The 26,277-nt window shown below is 45.1% G+C and overlaps 1 protein-coding gene across 1 annotated transcript in view; it reads right to left on the reverse strand.

The window, feature by feature from the left end:
* CPNE9 (copine family member 9) overlaps window positions 1-26,277 on the reverse strand; it is a 296,707-nt gene that overhangs the window by 136,131 nt on the left and 134,299 nt on the right. The window contains exons 6-7 of the mRNA XM_073569670.1: window positions 18,958-18,997; window positions 13,204-13,280 (exon numbers count right to left, since the gene is read on the reverse strand). Coding sequence (XP_073425771.1) covers window positions 13,204-13,280; window positions 18,958-18,997 — 117 coding nt within the window. The remainder of the gene's footprint in view (window positions 1-13,203; window positions 13,281-18,957; window positions 18,998-26,277) is intronic.

Genomic DNA, 26,277 nt, shown 5'->3' on the forward strand with positions numbered 1-26,277 from the left:
CAGACGCCTCTCATCTTTTTAAGTGGTGGAACTTGCACTATTGCTGACTGACTAAATACTTTTTTTCCCCACTGTACCATGCTGGGCTGTATTACACCATTCTGGGGGGACTATATACCATGCTCGGCTGTATCATACCATGCTGGGGGGGGGGTTATATACCATGCTGGTCTGTATTACACCATTCTGGGGGGACTATATACCATGCTCGGCTGTATCATACCATGCTCGGCTGTATTATACCATGCTGGGGGGGGCTATATACCATACTGGGCTGTATTATACCAGGCTGGGGGGGCTATATACAATGCTGGGCTATATTATACCATGCTGGGCTGTATTATACCATTCTGGGGGGGCTATATACCATGCAGGGCTGTATTATACCATTCTGGGGGGGCTATATACCATGCAGGGCTGTATTATACCATGCTGGGCGGTATTATACCATCCTGGGCTGTATTATACCATTTTGGGGGGGCTATATACCATGCTGGGCTGTATTATACCATTCTGTGGGGGGATATATACCATGCTAGGCTGTATTATACCATGCTGGCCTGTATTACACCATTCTGGGGGGTGCTATATACCGTGCTGGGCTGTATCATACCATGCTGGGGGGCTATATGCCATGCTGGGCTGTATCATACCGTGCTGGGGGGCTATATGCCATGCCGGGCTGTATTATACCGTGCTGGGCTGTATCATACCGTGCTGAGGGGCTATATACCATGCTGGGCTGTATTATACCATTTTGGGGGGGCTATATACCTTGCTGGGCTGTATTATACCATGCTGGGCTGTATAATACCATTCTGGGGCGGCTATATACCATGCTGGGCTGTATTATACCATTTTGGGGGGGCTATATACCATGCAGGGCTGTATTATACCATACTGGGCTGTATTATTCCATTCTGGGGTGCTATATACCATGCTGGGCTGTATTATACCATTCTGGGGGGGGTATATACCATGCTGGGCTGTATTATACCATTCTGGGGGGGCTATATACCATGCTGGGCTGTATTATACCATTCTGGGGGGGCTATATACCACGCTGTGCTGTATTATACCATTCTGGGGGGGGGGCTATATACCATGCTGGCCTGTATTACACCATTCTGGGGGGGGCTATATACAGTACCATGCTGGGCTGTATTATACCATACTGGGCTGCATTATTCCATTCTGGGGTGCTATATATCATGCTGGGCTGTATTATACCATGCTGGGGGGATATATACCATGCTGGGCTGTATTATACCATACTGGGCTGTATTATTCCATGCTGGGCTGTATTATACCATGCTGGGCTGTATTATACCATGCTGGGCGGGCTATATTATACAATGCTGGGCTGTATTATACAGCCCAGCATGGTATACAGCCTGTATACCATGGTGGGCTGTATACCATGGTGGGCTGGGCTGTATACTATGCGGTGTGTTATATACCATGTAGGGTACATTTTACACTATATTCTATAGGGGGAGGCTGTGTTAAATAATATGAAGGGCTACATTATATTCTATGGGGAGGTGGGCTGTATTATATTCTATGGGGGACGCTGTATTATAGTTATTATATGAGGAGGGCTACATTGTTTTCTATGGAGGGGCTACATTATACTATATAAGGGGCTTCATTATATCCCATGAGGGGGTTGCCATATATTCTATGGAGGGGCTGCATTATACTATATGGGGGGTGGGACTGCATTATATACTATGGGGAGTTACATTATATTCTGTGGAGTGGCTGCATTATATTCTATGGGGGTTACATTATATTGTATGGCGGGGCTGCATTATACTCTGTGGGGTGGCTGCATTATACTATATGTGGGCTGCATTATGCTGTATCGAGGACTATGGGGAATACATTATATGAAGAACTATGGGGTGCATTATGCTATGGGAAGTGATTTGTACTACATGGGTGACTATGGCGGTGCATTATACTATATGGAGTGTATTATACGGAGGACTGAGCAGTGTATTTTAATATATGGAGGGCTATGAGGAGTGTAGTATACTATATGGAGGACTGAGCAGTGTATTTTAATATATGGAGAGCTATAAGGAGTGTATTATACTATATGGAGGACTTTGGGGCAGATTATATTATATGGAGGACTATGGGGTGTAAACTGTAGATGTCCTGCTGATAACATGATACTGTATGGTGATCTGTTAGGGTGGTTTCACATTAACGTTGCAGGCCGCTAAGCCCCCCGCTCTCTGCTGCACCTCCTTCGGTAGCTCCGCCTACGGGCGCATGACGCTTTAGCACTGGGGACGCACACGGCCGCCGCTAAGCCCCGCCACCTGCCGCGCCTCCTCTGGTAGCTCCGCCTATGTGCGCATGATGCTGCATGCGTCCTGCATCCCCTATCTTTAGCACTGGGGACGCAGGCTGTGCGCAGGTATGTGTTTGGCGGTGCATGCGTCCTTTTGACGGTGCGCCGAGCGCACCAAATTGCAACAGGTTGCGTTTGGCGCTGGTCGGTGCACCGTCAAAAGGACGCATGCACCGCCAAACGCATATCTGCGCACGGCCTGCGTCCCCAGTGCTAAAGATAGGGGACGCATGCAGCGTCATGCGCCCGTAGGCGGAGCTACCGGAGGAGGCGCGGCAGGTGGCGGGGCTTAGCGGCAGCCGTGTGCAGGCCGATGCTGCGGCCTGAAACGCTAATGTGAAACCACCCTTAGGGTGTGTGCACACGTTGCGGATTAGTCTGCGGCTTTTTCTGCAGAGAATCCATATCTCTTGGCAGAAACTGCAGGGTAAAACACATGCATTTTTTCTGCGGATTCCTAGCATGTGTACAGCGGATTTGATGCAGGTTCTAGTGCGGTTTGGCAATGTGAATGAGAGAGAGAGAGATTGATTTGGCCTCTTTCACACTTCAGTTTTTTTGCATCAGTTCAAATCCGCCAAAAAGTTAGAAAAGCGGATCCGTTCTTAACTGATGTGAACGGATGGCACAGGATCCGTTTTCAGACGGATCCTGAAAATGAGGAAGGAGAGAGAGAGAGAGAGAGAGAGAGAGAGAGTTTTTTTTTTTTTGTCCGGCACCCAGACAGAATTTCGGGTTAATTCAGTGTCTGGAGGATCCGCTGGGAAAAAAAACGTTACAAGCTCCGTTTCAAAATCTTTGAGGATGGAAACGGACAGCAACATCACGGCGGATCCTCACAAAAATGGATGCAACGGACAGCAATCCGTCAGGATCCACCACTAATGAAATTCAATGGGGAAAAAAACGGATCCTCAAAAGGAAATTTCGGATCCGTTTTTTCCAAAACCTGGCGGATTGTGACTGATTGTAAAAAACGGAAGTGTGAAAGAGGCCTTTGTATGTCCCGGAACATACACTGCAGCTGCGGTCCCGCAAAAAAGACGTAACATGCTGTGGAAAATAAACCGCAGCAAATCGGCGCGGAATTTTCCGCAGCATGTGCACGGCGGATTTGGTTTTCCATAGGTTTACATTGTACTGTAAACTGCATGGAAACTGCGGCGTAACCGCAGCAAAAACCGCAACGTGTGCACACACCCTTAGTGATCGTTCTGTTCCCATCATTCTTTCTCAGATGGTGGAAAGAGGCCGGGAAACAAGCATTGAACAACTTCAATTTTGACAATCATTTAGCGGCCCGAACTCAGTGCATGTAAATACAATCGAAATGCTTCTGTGTGATGTGCAGTATGTTAGCATTTGGGGCCCCATTTTAAACTTTGCCTAGGGCCCCACTTTGCCTAAAACCGGCCCTGGTGAAGACGTATAGATAGCGGGAAGGGGGTCCCTGAAAGATATAAGGACTGGGTACAAAAACGGGTCACCTCCTAACAGAAAACACAAAGAAGGTGTCATGCCCTAGGTGGGTGGGTGCCACGACCCAGAGGGTCCACTCTAAAGAAAAAGTCGACTCAGCATAAGCTGACCTCGTCACAGGATACTCAGGCCATGGACTCCGCTGGTATCTCGGCCACTTTTCTGATGAGGATTCAGACCCAGCCTATGTCCTCCGAACTCGCTTTGAAAATGGCAGTACCCTCGGCCACTGTTCTGATGAAGAATCAGACCCGGCCCATGTCCTTCGAACTCGCTTGGAAAATCGTGGCAGCCAGAGAAAGAAGACTTCCGTGTCTACTCGCAGTCCTCCCCACTGGATTCCCGTGTCTTCGTCTGCGGCTCCTGTATCTGGAACGGTGCAGGTGTCCATTTCACAATGGTGGATGAACATGTTGGAGTGGCTTGTACTAAAACTCTGGATTCAGCCGAAGAAATTTTTTTTTCCCTTCGCTGCCAGCCCCGGTAAGAGGGGGCTTAAGGGGGGTACTGTCATGCCCGCCATGTCCGTTATGCCTGTCATGTCTGTCATGCCCGCCATGTCTGTTTTGCCGCATGACCCCTGGAGCAGTGTGCACGTGCACCGAACTATCATGCCCGCCATGTCTGGTGTGCCGCATGACTCCTGGAGCGGTGTGCACGTGTACTGAATTTTCATGCCCGTTATGTCTCATGCTGCAAGATGCCTGGAGCGGTGTGCACGCGCGCCTTACCTCATGGCTGCACGCCGTTGCTAGGTAACCATCCGTCTCTGCTCTGATTCTGCAATCCTCTGTATTCCTGGAACCCCTGATCATGTGACCTTTCCTATGTTCCAACGCTGTCTGATTCTGCAATCCTCTATGTATTCCTGGACCCCCTGATCATGTGACCTTTCCTATGTTCCAGCACTGTCTGATTCTGCAATCCTCTATGTATTTCTGGAGCCCTGATCATGTGACCTTCTCTATGGTTCTGCCCAGTCTGATCTAGCAACGCTCTCTATGATCCTGGAGGATCTGAACTGGAAGTCCTTCCCTGATCCTGACCCGGAACTGCAGGTGCTATGGTGCTATATCAGACCGCCCCTTCCTATGGTCGGGGCCTGAGTATCGTGTTGCTTCCCTGCATGGCTGCTTGGTCTGCTCAGTCGCTCCATGTATTCTGTGCCCCTGCACTCTGCTCTGTAGTGCGTCTCTGCACACGCTCTGTGCTTGTACTCTGTCTCTTGTCTCATGCCATGTCTTGTGTTGTCTCTCGTGCCATGTTTGTCCTTGCCTTGCTTTGCCTTGTAGTACTTCCGCTGTTCTCTGCCTTAGCCTGTTTCGCTATGTCTTGCCTAAGCTCTTCTTTGCCTTGTTGTTCATCCTATGTTCCGTGTCTAGTCTCAAGGCTCCGCCTTGACCCGGCTCTGGGCTTCGGCCTACGCTCCGCTGCTAGACTCTGTCCTATCGTGCTCTCTTGCACATTTCCACGCTAGTCTCAAGGTTCTCCCTTGACCCGGCTGTGGGCTTCGGCCTACGCTCCGCTGCTAGCTCTGTTCTCGCTCTGACCTGGCTCTGTGTTTCTGCCTACGTTCCGCTCATTGTTCCGTACCCTGCCTAGCTTTGCCTTGTTTCTTGCTTTGCCTTGCCTTGTTTCTTCGTGTGCCCTTTGCATGCGCCTGGCCTTCCTAGCCTCCTGCTTGTGCCTCAGCCGTGCTCGTTGGTCAGTGACAGCTGTGTCACCTGCTATGCCTTCAGTCGGGTTCGCTGGAGTCTTACCCGCCTGTTTGTGCTGCAGCCCGTCCAGCTAGCCAGTGCCCCAGCCGTGCTCTCTGTGCTTCCTTGCACTCACGCTGTCTCTGCACTGTGCTCTCCATGCTTCTCTTAGCACGCGCAGGCCCTCGCCTGCCCCGTGGCATACCTCCCCATGCTTCTGTAAAAGTACGCGCAGGTCTAGCCATGTACCCTGTCATGCCCTCTAGCACGTACAGGTCCTAGTCTGTACCCTAACCCTGGCGTGCCTCCCTGCACGTGCAAGACTCTGCCTTGAACCCTGACCATGGCATGCCCTCGGCACGCGCAGGACTCTCCCTCTGACCCTGGCGTGCCCTCTGCACACGCAGGACTCTGCCTTGAACCATGACCATGGCGTGCCCATCTGCACGCGCAGGACTCTGCCTTGAATCTTGACCCTGGCGTGCCCTCTGAACGAGCAGGACTCTGCCTTGTACTGTGACCTTGATGTGCTCCTCTACACGCGCAGGACTCTGCCTTGAACCTGACCCTGGCATGTCCCTCTGCACGCGCAGGACTCTGCCTTGAACCTGACCCTGGCGTGCCCCTTGGCACGCGCAGGACTCTGCCTTGTACCTTGTGCCTTGGCGTCTCTACACACGCACCCTCTTGTATGTTGAACTTTGAACCCCGGCGTGTCCCCTACACACGCACCTTGCACCTTGCTTTGACCCCTGGTGTGTCCCCTACACACGCACCTTGCCTTGCACCTTGCTCTGGACCCTGGTGTGCCCCTAGCACGCACGCCTGGAATCTTGCCTTGGACCTCGGGGTGTTCCCTAACACGCACCATGTCTGGAGATCTGTCGTGCCTCCTTGCCTAAACCCTGGTTTGCCTGCCGGATGCCCGGAACCTGCCGATCGCTGTCAGACATCGTAAGCCTGATGACTACGGCCTGATGTCCGGAGCTGATGTCCGCAGCCGGATGCCCTGTTCCTGTTGATCGTTACCAGTTGTCCGTAGTCCGATGCCATTGAGCCCTTGCCTGTACCCAGGCGTGCCACCTGGCACGTACCATGCTATGGACCTTGACGTGCCCTCGCACGCACCTTGCTGTGTTTTGCTTATCATGTTTTTGCACTGAATGTTATCCTGAATTTGCCTTAATGAAGATACCTTAAACTTATGTCTTGTCTTGTCCTGTTTCCTGCACTCATACCTAGTGTCTACTTGAGCCGGCCGTCTGGTGCCAGCAGTCGTGGTGGCTCACCCCCTTGGTCTTGCCCCTGACACTCCCTATATAGGGGGTGGTTACTCACAAGGTCAGCTCGCCCTAGGTAGGTCGGTGCCACGACCCAGAGGGTCCACTCTAAAGAAAAAGTCGACTCAGCGTAAGCTGACCTCGTCACAGAAGGCTGCAGAAACAGACTGAAAACAGAAACTAAGACTAGCAGAACCAGAGGTCCCAGAACTGCACTAATTAAACACACAGAAAGCAAAGCAAGGCTCCAAGCCAGACTTCAAGCGGATTAACACTGTTGTCCATCTAGGAATGGGAGACAGGTGCAGGTTAATAAACTGTGATACAATCACCTGACAAAGGCAAACCCAGCACCAGGGGAAAAAGACCAACACTACAAGAAAATGGCGGATAGTCACAAACTGAGCAGATTCTAACAGTATCTCCCCTTTAACGAGGATCCCCCGGATCCTCTAGGCCGATTCTAACACCCTGTGGGCCAGTCTGAGCCTGTAACTAATCCATACTTTAACATTACTCTTGGTAAAATAGGGATTTACAAATCCCATCCCGGAACTTCACAAGTATACCTCTGATTCATCCTATTCATCCACCTTTGGGTGATCTTAATAAGGACCACCCCTTTTTCGGTTCGAGATGACCCCAAATTTGCCGGTAACGAATCTAAAAAAATTGAGACAGTCCTGGAAAATTAGGGGTCGCTGGCAACTATGCTTTTCATATCCTAACCAGCGATAACGATGACCATTATTGGCCTTTCACAAAGCTACCAATGGCACGATGCATTACTCAATGCCTTTATTTCGTACAGTATACAATCATAGAATTGTAGAGTTGGAAGGGACCTCCTGGGCCATCTGGTCCAACCCCCTGCTCAAAGCAGGATTCGCTAAATCATCCCAGTCAGATGTCTGTCCAGCCTCTGCTTGAAGAATTCCATTGAAGGAGAACTCACCACTTCTCGTGGCAGCTTGTTCCACTCATTGATCACTCTAACTGTCAAAAAGTTTTTTCAAATATCTAATCTGTGTCTCCTCCCATTCAGTTTCATCCCATTGCTTCTAGTCTTTCCTTGTGCAAATGAGAATAAAGTTGATCCTTCTACAATGTGACAGCCCTTTAGATATTTGTAGACAGCTATTAAGTCTCCTCTCAGTCTTCTCTTTTGCAAACTAAACAATCCCAAATCCTGCAACCTTTCCTCATAAGATAGGGTTTGCAGACCGGTCACCATTCTGGTTGCTCTTTTCTGAACTTGCTCCAGTTTGTTGATGTCTTTTTTAAAATGTGGTGCCCAAAACTGGACACAATATTCCAGATGAGGTCTGACCAAAGAGGAGTAGAGGGAAATAATGACTTCACCTGATCTAGACTGTATGCTTCTGTTAATACATCCTAGAATTGCATTTGCCTTTTTTGCTGCTGCATCACACTGTTGACTCATATTCAGTCTGTGATCTATTAGTATACCCAAGTCTTTTTCACATGTGCTGTTGCTTAGCCCTATTCCTCCCATTCTGTATATGCTTTTTTCATTTTTATTGCCCAGATGATATAATCATATCGAAAGCAGGAAGTTGGAGGTGATTCCGACAACCTTTATCACACAAGTGCCATTTCTAAGAAAAAATGTTAACATACAGAAGTGCCAAAACCATATTAATTAATTTATAAAGCTGTTATGGATAATTTATTTTTTTATTAGAGGCATCCCCTTAAAATAAGTGGACTGCAGGGTATCCCACTACTGGAATTCTAAGAGATCAAGAAGGGGGAGGAGGGAGATGAAGCTGAAGTTTCTCACTCATGCTTTCAGTGAAAGGGTGCAATCAGCTTAGAGAGAGTTGGTTGATCAGATCACACATTACAGAAAGAACCCCAGCCACCCAACTTATACAGAAACCAGCAGAGGCAGGAATTACCCAAAACCTCATGGGTAGTATAGTAGTGCAGGTCCAATCTCAAGGCTAGGGGTAACGCTGTCAGTGGCCATTTTCTTATCTCACCCTACATTATGGAATCTGTGAACAAAACTAAAGTACCCATATTAATAGACAATGATGGGCAAAACTAGTTCCCATTATAGTGCCCTTCAGGTAGTTTTTTAAATATAAATATATAGACCCAATTTGCGTTCTGTTCTCCTTCCCTATGGAACAACTTCACAACCGGTATAACCTTGAGAAGCTACATAAAGATTATTTCATTACCATTCGTTTTTGAATTAAGGAAGGCACCTGAGGAAGCCCAGGATGTGTCACCGTATCCCAGCCTCCCTCAGGTGCTAACCAAATGTGTATAAAAACATTGTCATGTAATTTTCACATTTATATAAAAAATGTATCTCTGAAATTTTAGCAAAATACTTACATCATCCAAACACCAAAAAGAAATATAGTAAAATAAACCTCTGAACTTATTAACATATGAAAAATAAATTATCACTTTTGCAAAGTCATCTCTTCTGTGGATACTGAACGAACATGGATTTTTTTTTCCATAATTAGATTAATTTAAATAGTGAAACTTAGAGCAAATCAGATTCACCTCCAGCTGGAGAAAATCACTTAGCGGCTGAAATTAACATTGCCGATGAAATAGTTTACACTTTAATTATTCATTAATTGGAATCAGCCTGTTACCTAGGGGAGAATTCGACCTGTCATCTGCTTTCAGACGAAGCTGAGCACCGTGGTGCCAATACAGGCGAGATGTCAGCGGCGTCATCATGACTGGTCCTCGGCAACATTTGTCCACACAACAGGTCCCTAGCTCTGTTCCGTGGGAGCGACTGAATGTCTCTCTGCCATCTGTGCTTTTGTTTTTGAAATGAACATAACACATTAATTCTGCAAAATTGTCACCTAGAAATCTAACTGGGTCAAGTATGATAGAACAACCTGGGAAATGTCTAAATTTAAATCCCCTTGGGGTTGGTGGGATCATTGGAACAAAAATCTAAATTGGTCACCATGCTGGTTTTAGGCGACCACCCTCCTCCAATTCTTGCAAAAGACTAAAGTTTTCTCAAGTTTACTGCCATTATGGTACTGATGAAGAGAGGAAGATCTGGGTTGGTTCCCATCATCCATGGAGAAGGCCATGCTAAGTGGTCTTTCACACCTATTGTCCATAGAAGGCACATAGACTACTTCTATGGTACTGGTCCGACTGGTATTTTAGAAGATCTATACCTAGGTAGACATTTTGACCAATGGAAGAGAATAAGGATTTTGTAGGAAAATGGATGGATACCTGAAAGATTGACTTGAAATTGGAAAGGTTGGTGGACGAAACTGAGAAGAAGGTAGATTTTGAGAAAATGAGAAGGTAGATTGTTGCTTCATGTTCAGAAAGGAAGAAGCAAACTTGGTCAAGGCTGTAATATGTAACAGGGATATTGAGCCAGACGCATAGCTAAATTTGGGCATACACAATAGATCAACACTGGCCGAAAATACCAATTTAGATGGGACCGTCTGGACCGTCCTATTTGTATTTGGTAGAATTGAGCAAATTGATTTGCTATACAACAAATTTGTTATGAATCTCCTTATGTTCTGATTCACCAGAATTTGAATTTTTCAAGATTCAATTTGCACAAATTTTACACAATTGCAGCTGGATGGCCTCCATTTTGTTGGAAAAGGTTAAAAAATGAAAAGGGCTTATACCCAGTTGTCCTTTCGCAGTGGCTCCTTGCCCAGTCCTTCACTTACTCCCTGCGGTCTTCTCTTCAGTCTTCGGTCCAGGTCATATGAGGCCAGAAAATCCAGACCAAAGGAAAGAACTGAGGGAGCCAGTGAGGTACTGAGCGGGAGCTGGTGCAGTAGTACAGGTGAGGGGATACCTAGGACAGGTGAGTATAATATTTAGATTTTTTAACCCCTTCTCAGACCTCTGATTATTATGCTTTGAGCATAAAAGAATGGATTTTCGGGGCAAATTCGATTTGGACCAAATTTTATTTATACCAAAGCGAGTCTGCTGGCTGATTTGAGCGAATATGCCAGATACAAATTTTGGCAAATGCACTCGTCTCTAGGATTAGGTATTTGGATATTTGGATGGTGGTTGTTTGGCAAGTGTTGGGGGAAAAAAAAGAATCAGCATGTTAAATGTCAAAACATTCTCAATTCTTTGGTCATACAGTAGACATTCTGCTGCCAGAGATTTAACAGCAGCGTACTCCTCTCTCCCCTTTGATACCACATGCACACTCAGCCATATTGAATATGCATTTGAATGTAGAGAAAGTAGAGAATGCTAGCGCTGTTAGACAAACAACATCTATTGAAGGTATCTGGTATTGAAGGTGTAGGTTTGCTGGAAGTACCGTAGTTCCAATGGTTTGGGGCCAAAAATGACTCTTACAAAGGGCAAGTGCAGATTTTTACCTGTGGAACATGAAGACATATCGCCCGAGAAAATGGTAACGAGCTATTCTCTGCTCAGACTCACATATACTGTAACCCGCATCTGCCACATGTGCCCCTATGTGTCTGCAGAACCATTAATTATCTTCTTAGGGAGCAATTATCAGGACAGTCTGGCAGAAATTACAATGGCTAGTTTTTGTGGATCAAGATGTGACTATTACAAGCAATAAAGGATCTTTAGCCAAGACACTCATTGCAAAAAAAAAAATCAATTTTTAACTCCAATTTTTTTCCAGAAATAACCCCACAGCTGTCCATTGTTCTGAGTTGCAATACCTCACACAACCTGTGCACATGTGGGGCATCATTTTTTTTTGTCATGTTAAAAAATGAAATATGTTTTTTTAATTGGCTTCCCTTTAATTTCCCCCGGTACAAGAAGAAATCTATCATCAGCTCTATAACACTCTGCGTCCAGCGCTGCTGAAGTCATCATTGTACAGGAGAAATGCAATTACAGTGCTGACATTATGTTACACAATGCACCCCGAGCGTCGAACGGCGACTACAAGTTCACCCGATGATCATGTTTGGTGGCTATAGTAACAGATGGAACAAAGAATGATTCAATTGCTTTGCACTCGGCACTTTTGATGACTAGATCTAAAATATAATGTTTCATGGATTTAGAACCCCTGGAAAACATTAGTGTTTCCGCAGCTGTGATCCTCACTGGCGTAGAATACCTCCGCCCCATTCATTTTTAATCAGACTGCCGGAAAAAGTCCAACATAGTGCTTCCCTAATTCCAGCAGATCCATCAACGATTACTGGCGTGGAGGACGAGCACCTTCACGCTATACATGATGGAGCTCTACAAAACCCACTTATTGGGATTGCTGGGAGGGCCTATGAATAGCATATACCTTAGTCTCTTGGGACTAACCCTCTAAAGTGGATCTCCAGTATTAGAAACATATAAATTGTTTGGGTTTTTTTCAAAAACTAGTGCCACTCCAAATCATGGGTTGTATCTGGTATTGCAACTCAGCCTTATTGAAGTGAATGGTGCTGAGCTGCAATACCACATACAACTCATGGGCAGGGGTGGCGCTGTTTCTGAAAGAAAGTCACCATGTTTTTGTAATCCTGGACAACCCTTTTAATGTAATTTAGAGAGGCCCTGTTGGCAGGTCAAAATTATCCAGTTTTTACTCTTATTTTATAGCTGCTACTCCTCTGAGTATTTTGATGTTTGTTTTATTCAAATCAGCTATACGGTTCTGGAGATATGAGCTTTTTTATGTAGTCTCTAGGATCCTCTAGGGCGTGTACTTAAGCTGCTCTGCATAATTATTCTGAGTCACACCCCTTTGTAAAGACCAGGAAAATTAACAGTAAATTAAAAGGCCCATAATTCTGGAACCGTATGACGGATCTATAAAAAAAAAAAATGGAATATTCAGCATGAATGACATAATAGCAAAAACTGGACACTTTTCACCTGTTGAGAGGTCCTCTTTACACCCCAAATGACAGTCCATTTGAAAGCCACTCTCTATTCCACATGTGATGCCCCAGAACTGGCCAAAAATCACTCAATAATGCAAATTTTTAGAAACCACACCTGTTATGTAAGACCTCCCACACGAAAAACTGGACTGTTGAATGCTTACTTATGTGTATACTTGCCAACTTGCCTATGGGAGACCTCCGAGTGAAGAACTCCGCTGAAAAAGTTATGCAGAACCACTCGTACTTTTGTAAAGTTTAGTGGTGTCATGAGCTGGCTATCAGGAGATTTTGGAAGATTTTGGCAATGTCTCGGATAGTTGCCAACCTATCTGGGAAATATCCAATTTTTCCAGGAGAGTATGCCTATACATAACCTTAAAGCAAGCAACAACAATCAGAGTTGGGGGCAACAGTAACCATAATGAGGGGATATGGTAACAACATTTAAAGGCAGAACCAACCCGATTAGCCGTAGAGTTGTTACTTACGTGAGAGGCTTCTCCAGTTTGCTCCTCTGTGACCCAATGACTTCTCCAAGTGTGCAAAAGGCCTGACCCAAAAAGTCCTGAAGTGCAAGCACAGCAGATATAATAAAGAACCGTGACATTGTGCTAAATCTACCAAGAGATTTAAGATTTTTTTTAATTAATGACCCTAAAATTACATGAAGGTATAGGAATCATGGATTTCTATAACTAAATGCTCTGCTGATGAGTAGGAAATTTGTGTTTTTCATGTCACCAATTTTTACAGTATCGTGCAAAATTTAGTTTTTTTTAAAGGGTGTATTACAGTTTTGTGGACCAACTCTGTAAGAGAAATCTAGAATTATAATGCAATTATTTAAATGTTTTGGTCTCTGTTTAATAGACAGGGGGACACCCAATATGACTTCATAAATCCTAAGTATCTATATTTACACGAATATAAATGCCGCTGTTCTCCTGAATCCAGCGATGTTTTTCTTTTGTCCCTACCCCTCTCCATTCTTGAGATATGGCTCCTCTTATAAATCTAGCCTTGTTATCCAACGGGGGGTGGTCCCCAAGAACAAGCCCACAATAAAGAGAGGGACCCCACCCACTTGGATAAGAAGACTAGATTTATATACAGTGAAGAGGAGGTCATATCTCAGGAACAGAGAGAAGAACGAAAAAAAGGAATATGACAGATTTAGGAGAACAGCGGCATTTTCACAGGTAAAAAAAAAGCAAAAACATATTTCAGCTCCTTTTTAATTGAAATGTACAATCTATTTTTTATATATATTAAGTAGTACCAAATACTTTTTAATTTTTCTTTACATTTTTTGACTGCAGTTGTTTAAAAAAAAGTATTTTTTTTCTCCATCTTTATTATGAAAGTCACCATGTTGCCTGGAGCTGCTGCTTTACTCTTAGTAACTGCATTTAGAGATACAGTATATGTTATATGCACCATAGAAAACTGGACACTGGAGCTGTTCAATGTTATGTTATAGGTGGCCATCTTGATAGAGATGCTTTTGACAGCAGGAGGATGAGGAGGTGAGCTGTGATAACACATATTGTGAATGGTGGATCCTGTGTTATCTACTGTATATAGAGGTGTTACCATTCATTGTACAGGAGGAGGAAGAGGTGGTCTGCAACATCACCAATTTTGAATGGTGGATCCTGTGTTATCTACTGTATATAGAAGTGTTATCAGTCATTGTACAGGAAGTGGAGAGGGTGAGCTGTGACATCACCTATTGTGAATGGTAGATTCTGTGGACCTACTGTATATATGTTATCAGTCATTGTAAAGGAGAGGGAGGAGGTCAGCTGTGGCACCACCTATAGTGAATGGTGAATCCTGTGTTATCTACTGTATATAGAGGTGTTATTAGTTATTGTACAGAAAGAGGAGGTGAGCTGTGATATCACCCATTGTGAATGGTGGATCCTGTGTTATCTACTGTATATAGAGGTGTTATCAATCATACTACAGGAGGAGGAGGTGAGCTGTGATATCACCCATTGTGAATAGTGGATCCTGTATTATCTACTGTATATAGAGGTGTTATCAGTCATTGTACAGGAGGAGGTGAGCTGTGACATCACCTATTATGAATGGTGGATCCTGTGTTATCTACTGTATATAGAGGTGTTATTAGATATTATACAGAAAGAGGAGGTGAGCTGTGATATCACCCATTGTGAATGGTGGATCCTGTGTTATCTACTGTATATAGAGGTGTTATCAGTCATTGTACAGGAGGAGGAGGTGAGCTGTGATATCACCCATTGTGAATAGTGGATCCTGTATTATCTACTGTATATAGAGGTGTTATCAGTCATTGTACAGGAGGAGGTGAGCTGTGACATCACCTATTATGAATGGTGGATCCTGTGTTATCTACTGCACATAGAGGTGTTATCAGTCATTCTACAGGATGGGGAGGAGGTGAGCTGTGATATCACCTATTGTGAAGGATGGATCCTGTGTCATCTACTCTATATAGAGGTGCCATCAGTTATCATAAAGAAGAAGGAGGAGGATTTCAGAGTGAAGCATTCCAGTCTGAAATGACAAGGGCAATGTCTGATTCATGGTGCCTGTGGGTCAGGCTCTATGATTCAGCTGTCAGGTTCACTTTCTATTAGACAGGCGGCTGTCCATCATTTGTGTTATGCATGTAAACGAGCTGAGGAAAGTTCCCTCATTTACATAGCCGAGCAGTCAGCTGAGAACAATTAGTTTTAACATGAATAATCTCCGCCGGTGCAGACAGGCCAGAAATAGAAAACCTAAAATTACAGCTAATGCAAATAAATTTGTGCAGGCTGTGATGTTTCAGAGATGCTGATTTCCTCTGAATCACTGAGCGGCTGCAGCGCTTCTTAGCATGAAAACATTTTGTTTCCTGAATCAGGAGGCTGCAGATACGAGCGGCTGGAGGGCCGGGTGGTGGGCGTTCACCCCGCTGATTTCGATGAATAGGCCTGATTTTTGTATTTTCAAATAAGGATTAAATACCCCCGAGAAAGCAACTTGTTAACTGGATAAATTAGTGTAAAAGAGGGCGGGTTTATGCAAATATTGATTTCTGTTTCTTCGCTGCCCAATTAAGGGTTATTAGTCGCAGACAGGAAAATAGGCTTTTATTCCGAGAGTGGGAGGAAATCGTTCTCTCAAGAAATCCTTGAGATTATAGTACACTGGAAAGCAATGTAGATGGAACGAAATCTATGGTTACTGGGTGCCCTGGTCACAGGGGTTTCTGCTCGGCACTTTACAGCAGATTTGCAATTTCCAGCAGCACCCCCGCAGGAGAAAAAGAGCATTACACTCTGCAAATAAAAATCAATAAGATGTATGTGGAATGAAGGATGGTTTGGATGCCCTGACTATTGATCTGAACTTCAAAAGCCAATACTTTATTCAGAAATTTCTATAAGGACTTACAGAGCCATCGCTATTATTATTTGTTGCCATCTTAAATTTATCCTTTTCCTGTTACAGAAATTAATAATTTTTTGGGGGGCTCTTTGACACTTAGTGAGCACCATAGCGGCTAAAAAGACCGAACCAGAGGGCGCTATCTACGTGACAGGACCATGATGGAGGGGACTGCTTCAAAGGAACAGGGGAGGGATGAGGAAAGTATAATTATTAATACTCGAAAACAAATCCAGTCGTCAGCCATTTTGCTGAAATGGAGCCAATTTTGTGAGGAAATTTGGAGCAAATCTGATTCGCTTTAAATGAATTTGCTCACCAGTACTTGGTACAATACACTATAATGTTTGTGTAATAGGCTATTAGTAGGAGTAGTAAAATGTCAGGTCTGGGGCCTTTACTAGGCCTCTGCTGCCATGGCAACCCATTAGCATCTCGTGATTGTAATGGTGCAGCATGTTTTCCCACTGAACAAATGCTTAAATTTTACATGAAATGAGTTGCCCACTTTATCTTTATTATAACATGAGGTATGGAGGTATGATTTTGTGGCACTTTTTAATATATTACAGGCTCTCCTCTCCCATTTGTACAGATTCAAAATGGCGTCTGATGTAGGATCATGTGACCCGGATCTGTTCATTAGCCTCCTCCAATTGTAAAAAAAAAAGAAGGTTTTTTCAATCTAAGGAGAAAATGGACACGTCACTTGTTATTCCATCAGTGGATATTCTGAGAAAAGGAGCCCGATGCAGCTTGTGAAGAAGGCAGGAAATCTGCATTAGGAAATGCCAAAAAATCATGTCTCCAAGTAAAGATAAAGTAAACGATCCCTTAAAATCTGATATTAAGAGGATCAGATAGTGGATTCAAGCCCCTATGGGCCCCATCGTGCTGCTGTCATTGAAGAGGTGGCGTCTCTCTATGGGAAGCTCAAACAAATGTTACCCGCACTTGCTTTAGCTGCCGGGGCATGCTGGGTGTTGTAGTATCACAACAGATTAAGCAGGGCCAACTCCATGCTTATGTAGGCCCTTGTGCCTCAGAGTACCAGTGGGCCCCTCTTCGCTTTCAATTTTTACTCCTCTCCTCCCAAGAACTTGAACTTTTTTTATTTTTCATTCTATAGATTTGTATCAAGGTTTATTTTTGCTCTCGCCGGTATTATCATTGCCACTTTGGGGTCTAAAGTTACCGTTCTCCTATGAAGTCCCCCCACAGGCTTTATAAGTGTACAACCATGGCAGACTCCTCAACCAGCAGTCACGTTGTAATGGGAGCAGAAAAGGACATTTTCTCCTATTTCCAACCCCTTAAATGCTGCTGTCAGGATTGACTGTGGCATCTAAGAAGTTAAACTGCTGCGATCGGGGCTCACATAAGCGGATTTGTACTCTAACTTGTTTTCTTCGTATTAAAATGACTCCTACTCCTATCATTCTCCAATAACGCGGCCGTTGATAAGCCGGGTATTATAGCGGCTCACACATTACTTATTGATTTCTTACGGCTTATTAGCCAGGACAGTTTCCTATCCTCCAGATAATCACTCTGTATTACAGCTGAAGCAGGATCTGGAGTCGCCACGTTCCCTGCGCTGCTCTATATATAGCTGGCAATCATTATGGAAGAGCCCTCTCTCCCCACAACTTGCGTCTTCAGGTCTCTACGCCAAGCAAACCCACCGCATCCCCCAGCAGAAAACAAGAAATGTCCTTGAAAGCCTTGAAGGTGTCTCCCGAACAAGTTTGCTCATATAATTCCTTAATCTACTTTCCAGTAGCATCAATAGTTACGTGTTCAGAGAATCCTCCAGAAGATAATATAATGAGAGCAATATAATTGTATTATATACGGTGAAACTGAGCAACGAGTCAGCAGGAGGATACTTATATTGGAGGTGGCACTCAAAATTATACAGATATTGGAAGGCAGGTTTCATCTAAATGCAGTAACAAAGAAAGAGAGAAAGAGTGAAAGAAAGAAAGAAAGAATGAAAGAGAGAAAGAAAGAAAGAAAGAAAGAAAGAAAGAAAGAAAGAAAGAAAGAAAGAAAGAAAGAAAGAAAGATGAGGGAGGAAAAAAGAGAGAAGAAAGAATGAAAGAAAAATATAAAAAGATGGGCGAGGAATAAAAGAAAGAAAGAAAGAAAGAAGAGAAAGAAAGAAAGAAAGAAAGAAAGAAAGAAAGAAAGAAAGAAAGAAAGAAAGAAAGAAAGAAAGAAAGAATCGGAGAAAGAAGGAAAGAAAAAAAATATTTTTATAAATCCAGTTCTGATCAGATGTGTTTAACAAAACAGAAATGTACCTTCTGTGGTTCCAATTTAAGTGATGCAAAAAAAGAAATCGTGAAATCAGGGATTAATGGTCAGAATTAATTCTGCTCTGCATACCTGAATATATACGTATACATAGGCATGCAGTATATCTGTATACTTCAGTACATATCCGTATACATCATCATGCAGTATCTCCGTATACTTCAGTACATATCTGTATGCATCGACATGCAGTTTATCTGTATTGATCACCATAATTCTTGTCTAGCATTATATATCTCTACACATCAGCATGCAGTATATCTGTATATAACAGAATGTATCTGTGCTCATCACTATATATCTGTACACAGTCGCATACAGTATATATGTATACCTCAGTATATATCTGTGTACATCAGTATAGAGCTGTATACATCAGCATATACGTGTATACATGGGTTATGTTTAGCATGCCGGGTGGAGGGTGACAGCTGCGAGTTATGAAATGATGGACGACTAAGCAAAAAAACCTAATTAGCAATCATGACTGCGCTACTCACATGTTTTGATATATTGCAGCTTCGAGAGTCCACGTTGAACCTGAAGAGAAACAACATTTAATGTGAGATTTATTGAATCGATCTTTTATGGGGTTAATAATGTGTAATAGTTGTTATATAAGCCAATATGGAGGTATAAATTGGTTATATTTGTAGGTACCTAGGTTATTTGGAGATATACTGGTTATATATGGTGGCTTACTGGTTATATTTGGAGGTATACTGCCTAGATAAGGAGACATGCTAGTATATATGGAGATATATATGTATACTGGTACAGTATATAGAGGTATTCTGGTCATATGTGTAGGTATACTGGTTATAGAAATATACTGGTGATATGGAGGTATGTTGGTTAGATATGGAAATATACTGGTACACATGGAGATAAACTGGTTATACAAGGAGGTCTACTGGTTCTATTTAAGGGTATACAGTTATCTATTTAGCGGTATACTGTTAATATGTAAGGAAGGAGACCCGGCTGTGGGTGCCTATGAGACACCGGGTCCGGAACTGCCGAAGCCGCGTCCAGTGTTGCATAGGGAAAGAAATGGGACTCGGAAAGGACCCATGACCTAGAAAGAAGGGGCATGGTAAGTGTCGTGAAGAGGGAGAGTCGAGCGTGGGAAAAGGCAGAAAGGTCCCACCGGAGGGAAGATAGGACAGGGACTTGCTGCGCACTGCGGAGTGAGTTGAAACGCAGAGCAGAAACCCAGGATGGGGTCAGTGAGGACTCCCGGGTGCTGATGGGCGCCGACGGGCGCCGAGTGATGCAGCGCAGTGCAGGTATTCCGGTACCAGCAGGTTTACCAAGTGACGAGCGCAAAGTGAGACATCGTGGTGCGTGCATCGAGTTGTTGGTGGGTGCGCAAGGGAGCACACTCCGAGGAGAGTTGTGCGGAGCTTCACACTTCGGCTTTTCAGTTCAATGGACTAGGGGCTCAGTGGGCAAAACCGGTGACTGCCCGACGCCGCCAGAAGCAGGACCGTGTGTTGGACGGGGAAGCCTGAAGATGCAGTATTGGCCTCCGCCGGCATTCCATCATCTATCGGACTACAGGCGACAATACGACAGCCGAGTCACGATAAGTTAAAGGTGATAGAAAGACGGCTGCATTGAATCACAATTACACTGTTTAACCTGTTTTCTCCCTTTCTGTTATCTCTCCGTGATGAGTTCATTATTGTTAATTAAACCGCAATCCTGTTAACCCTTGCTCTGCGCCTTTTGCGTTACTGCATCCGTTTACCTGTATTACAAATATAAAGAAATATACTTATATATACTGTCTTTATGTACACATAGTTACACAAGCTTTGCGGTGTATATGAGTTTTACTAACAATACGGCAGTATATAGATACAGGGATCTACATAGATATATTGGTGGCATGCTGGTGTATGTGGCGGTATATAAGGCTACATGAATGTATAGTAGGTGTATGATATGAGGATGTATGGCGGTATACTGGTGATACAGTATTATGGAAAGTTATATCTTGCGCTGTTGACGGTCTTGTAGACGATCTGGTAATGGATATAGGATTATATGAAGTCGTGTGTTCTTCCTGCATGGTAATGTATGGTATGGTGTGGTAATATGCATGATTGTGCGGTACTGCATCTACTAAATGACTATATTGTAGATCGACGCTATTTTTCACCTGCTTACACGTTTTTCCTGCAGGGTTTACTTTTTTATTAACCTAGCTCTGCACCTTATATGTCTTATTGGTCTAGTTCCACAACATTTAATATAAATTATTAATATATACAGTAAAAATTACATGTGTCTTCAGGCGAAACAGCCACACGCTACGTGTGCTGTCCATGTATTCTGAGAGTCAAGTGGGTGACAAGCCTCTCATAAATGTGTTAAGGGCTACGTATGATTCATCTCCCCGGTGAGGAGAGTCCCGATGGTTATGGAGCTGACGGAGCTGCTTAATTAGATGTAATCATGAGATACCTTTAAATTACAGAGATTTCTCCTTCCCAGCTCTCTGAGAAACAATTAGACGCCCAACATTTCCGCAAAGGGGGGCAATTTGCAAATTTCTTGGCGTCCACAGATAGTTGTGAATCACCGTCACTGCTCTGCCAGTGGGCATTGTGTCCTCTCTGCTAGGCACGGATTACAAATCTCAATTTTTTGCTTGACAAAAAAAAATTATATTAAAGGGGATTATCCAGGATTAGAAAAAAGGGTCTTATGTTTAATTAAAATAAAAACATAAAAACAGCACCACTATTGTGCAAAGGTTGCATCTGGTACTGCAAGTCACTTGAATGAGCAGCAAATACCAGGCACATCCTAGGGAGGACTGGCAGTGATTTTTTTTAGAGGGATGGAGAGGCTATGATGGACTGGTTTTTCCGCATCCCACATTATATTTCCATATATCACAGTTCTGTATAGGGCCCATATTAGTCCTCGATACACACCGGGACTTTCCTTATGAGAACTAGTACAAGCATAGGAGAACATGGCCCCCAATCCAGGACTTTCACTTGCTCTGTCAGGATTCAGTATGGAGAGTGGGAGGGTACAACTCAATGAATATGGCAGCCCCCAAATACTAGGTGCTCCATCACCGGTGCTGCCAAACCAGACTGATAAGGGATATATACTCAACCAACCAGCGTGTCCTTTCTCCAGTAGATATTGGTCAATAACCACTTCCATGGCAGTACATTGAGTCTTCTGGGCCTAACTACAAAATTGTTTTATGGTCCCTTAACGACTATGTAACACCAGTTAAAATCAGGTCTATCAAAAGTAAAACTGAGTCCACCCTGTGTCCCCTACGTACACTTTCCTACCCAAAGGAAGACAGGCTGGTCCATGTTTGGCCATACCCTTGTAGGACAAAAGACACAATGATACTATGGTCGACACTATGAGTCGATGAGTCTATGGTCGACTCTTCCGCAGGTTTGCAGTCACCCCAGAACCCATGGAGAAGTATAAAGTGCTGAGGTTCTTACCACCCAATACCAACTTCAGACGCATGGGTCGTATCTCTAAGAGACCCCCACACACATAGAAGAAAAGTTGGTAAAAAAAAAGACTATCTAATGCATATGGACACTTCTCGACTTTCTTCTAATGGATAATCCCATGGAATAGACAAATTGGTCTCAGCCAGTTATGGACCACTGACTGGCTGCAGTGTTCACTTAACACATCACTTAACACAACAATGTCACATCACCCACCAGGTGACATCGATATTGCCGGAACAGTGCCACTGTGGGAAGAGAATATCCCCTATTTCCATTTTCTATGGAGTCATGAATTGATCCAGCAGTGGACAACCCCTTTAAACGTGTGGCTCTGTTCACAGAGATAAGTCATGACACTGTTACGTCAGAATCCTCCCATATATATTTATTTATTTTTATTTTACTCATTTATATAGCGCCATTAATTCCACAGCGCTTTACAGACATTATCGGCACTGTCCCCGATAAGACTCATAATCTAGAATCCCTATCAGTATATGTCTTTGGAATGTGGGAGGAAACCGGAGTAGCCGGAGGAAACCCACGCAAACACGGGGAGGACATACAAACTCCTTGCAGATGTTGTCCTTGGTGGGATTTGAACCAGGCTGCACTGTTAACCACTGAGCCACCGTATATACCAGTCTGCATGCACTCTATATACTGTATATATGTGGTTTCTGCTGTCAGATCACCCGCTCTGCTGACACCCGCATGTAACCCCCTGACATCTGACATTTCGGCTGCACTCAGTAACCACCATACAGTACAGTATGTAAATATTCCTCCTTCATCTGCGCATATAATCAGGTATCTCCAGCAGAAGACGACGCGCCTGACCTCGTTTCCTCCTTCCTGGCTAATTAATTTCAGTGGAAATGCACTGGAAACATTTCTGGCAAATTTTCTGTGAAATCGTCCTCGTCCTGTAATTCATTAGCACAGCGTGAACATCCGTCTCCAGCCCGTAATCCCACTACTTGCTCGAGCATTCATCTAAATCTATCATCACTCTGAAGCACGAGACACGCTCGCTAGTAGAGATGCTGTCTCTGCGGTATTTAATAAGGCTTTATGTAGTACCCCACTAATGACTAACGGTCATCAATGTAGGAGACCACTTCACCCACAACGAAGGGGGCCGTCACCAACTGTAGTCCTTGTCTTCAATGACTGTAAGTGGCAGCTATCCAGTTTTCTCAGACTGCCGAATTTATCTCTGGGCTATTGATGCAAGGAACTTTATAAGCAGTTAGCAAAAGCACATGCATAGGTCCCAACCGTCCCGGATTGAGTGAGAAAATCTCAAATTTGGGAAGTTGCCCCAATGTTCCAGCTATGTCCCAATTCAACGGTATCATCTGTGTCTTTGAATATAATAGTGGTGCAGAGAGCTGTCAAATCACTGCTCCACCATTCAGTTTGTCTGGAAACTGACGGACCTTCAGGTCACGTGACTGGGTAGGAGAAACCAGATTAGTATTAAAGTAGGATGCACTTTATTGTAACACGAGAAAATCCACATCGGAAATTGACCTGTGCCTCCTCAACTCATCATTCACTCAGGAAAATTGTCATGATACGTCCTAGTCAAGACAAGATTGACTGACAGTTTGCTGAGAGATCAGATTACAGCTTCTTATTAAAGTGTATGTAGTATGGAAGAGGTAAAATAAGGTTTGATCAAAGAAAGAAAGTTGCTTTATAATTAGTGTATACCTCATCCTGGGGCTTAAATCACAGCTACACTGCTCAGCACACTCACTACTGATGTATAATGTCATCATGCTGTTGCTTCCTAGTGTTTTATCTCACCTTAGAGCTGTATTCACAGCTACACTGCTTAATACTGCTTAATTTTACTCCTTCTCTACTCCCCTCTTATCTCCTCTTCCCACAATCGCATACAAGATTTCTCTCGCGCATCACCCCTACTCTGGAACTCTCTACCACAACATATCAGACTCTCACCTACCATCGAAACCTTCAAAAAGAGCCTGAAGACCCACCTCTTCCGACAAGCCTATAACCTGCAGTAACCACCGATCGACCAAACCGCTGCATGACCAGCTCTACCCTCGCCTACTGTATTCTCACCCATCCCTTGTAGATTGTGAGCCTTCGCGGGCAGGGTCCTCTCTCCTCCTGTACCAGTTATGACTTGTATTGTTTAACATTATTGTACTTGTTTTTATTATGTGTACCCCTCCTTACATGTAAAGCGCCATGGAATAAATGGCGCTATAACAATAAATAATAATAATAATTTTTCACAAAAGAACAATACAGTATATAGTGCCAATGATAATATCTTTATTTAAACTGTGACGAGCGTCAGCTTACGCTGAGTCGTTTTCTTGAATGAGTGGACCCTCTGGGCCGTGGCACCCACCCACCTAGGGCGAGCTAACCTAGTGAGAAGCCACCCCCTATACAGGGAGTGTCAGGGGCATGACCAAGGGGGTGAGCCACCACGGCAGCTGGACCAGACGGCCGGCTCAGAGAAACAAGACAAGGCGAGAAAAGACGTTAGTTCAAAGTAACTTCATTAAGGAACACTTCAGGGTCAAACAGGTACCAAACATAAACACACTGGAAACACATAGCAAGGTGCGTGCAAGGGCACACCAAAGTCCAAGACATGGTTCGTGCAAGATGGTAGGCAGAGGCACGATGACGTCAGACTCCGGACAGCAAGCGAAGATCAACCGGGACATCAGGTTCTATGGTTCTGATGGTCGATCGGCAGGATCCGGGCATCTGGTAATCCGACCAGGGTTCCATGCAAGGAGACAAGACAAAGTTAGAGACATGATGCGTGTCAAGGAACACGCCGGGGATCAAGACAGAGTGCGTGCCAGAAGACACGCCAGGATCCGAGATAGGGTACGGTGGCAACAGAATCCGGAGTGCTGGCATCGACCGACAGGATCCAGGAATCAGGCTGCGGAAGTCAGCTTCGGACACCAGGCCGCAGTCATCTAGGTCCGGACCTCTGACAGCGGTCGACAGGTTACGGAATCCGGCAGGCAAGAGAGGTTCCAGGACGGAGGCCTGCGCGTGTAGAGAGACAGGCCAGGGAGAGGTACAGGTACGGTGGCCTGCGCGTGTAAAGAGACACGCCAGAGAGAGGTACAGGGACGGTGGCCTGCGTGTGTAGAGAGACACGCCAGGGACAGGTACAGGGACGGAGGCCTGCGCGTGCAGAGAGGCACGCCAGGGTCGGGCGAGGCAGGGTCCTGCGCGTGCAGAGAGGCACGCCAGGGTCAGGCGAGGCAGAGTCCTGCGCGTGCAGAGAGGCATGCCAGGGTCAGGCGAGGCAGGGTCCTGTGTGTGCAGAGAGGCACGCCAGGGTCAGGGTTCAAGGACAGGGTTAGGACCTGTGCGTGCAAGAGGGCACGACAGAATATGTGACAAGACCTGTGCGTACTTTTATAGACGCACGGGGAGGTATTCCAAGGAGCAGGCAAGGGCCTGCGCGTACTTTAGAGAGCACGTAGAGCGCAGTGCAGAAACAGCGTGAGGTGCAAGGGAGCGTAGAGGGCACGACTGGGGCACTGGCTAGCTGATCGGCCTGCGGCACTGACAGATGGGCAAGACTCCAGCGAACCCGGCTGAGGCATGGCAGGCGACACAGCTGTCACTGACCGACGAGCACGACTGAGGCACAAGCAGGCGGGCATGGCTAGGGCAGGCATGGCTGAGGCACAAACAGGAGGCTAGGAAGGCCAGGCGCATGCAAACAGCACACGAAGCTACAAGGCAAGGCGAGACGAGAAACAAGATAGAGCTTAGGCAGAGTACGGAACCAGGAACGGAAGCATAGGCAGAAACACGGAATCAGGTCAGAGCAAGAACAGAGCTAGCAGCGGAGCGTAGGCCGAAGCCCAGAGCCGGGCCAAGGCAGAGCCTTGGGACTAGCCTAGAAACATGCAAGAGAGCACAATAGGAAAGAGTCTAGCAGCAGAGCGTAGGCCGAAGCCCAGAGCCGGGCCAAGGCAGAGCCTTGGGACTAGACATGGAAAAGAGCACCAAAAGTAAGAGAGGAGGAATGGTGCGTGTGCCAGGGAGCACTACAGAGCACCATAGGAGAGAGCGAGGCAGAGCAAGCAAAGACAGAGACCATAGGGAGGAAGAAGGCAGAGCAAGGCAAGGTACGAAACAAGGAACTGAAGCTAGACTGAAGCACAGAACGAAAACAGAGCAAGGAAGGACTACAAGGCAAAGCAGAGCATAGATAAAACATGGCCCGAAGGACAAACACTAGACAAGGCACGGGACAAGAGATGGAGTACAAGCACGGAGCGTGCG

This window comes from Dendrobates tinctorius, unplaced genomic scaffold (assembly GCF_039654945.1).
Source record: "Dendrobates tinctorius isolate UK_male_01 unplaced genomic scaffold, ASM3965494v1 ptg000027l, whole genome shotgun sequence".
Lineage (NCBI taxonomy): Eukaryota > Metazoa > Chordata > Amphibia > Anura > Dendrobatidae > Dendrobates > Dendrobates tinctorius.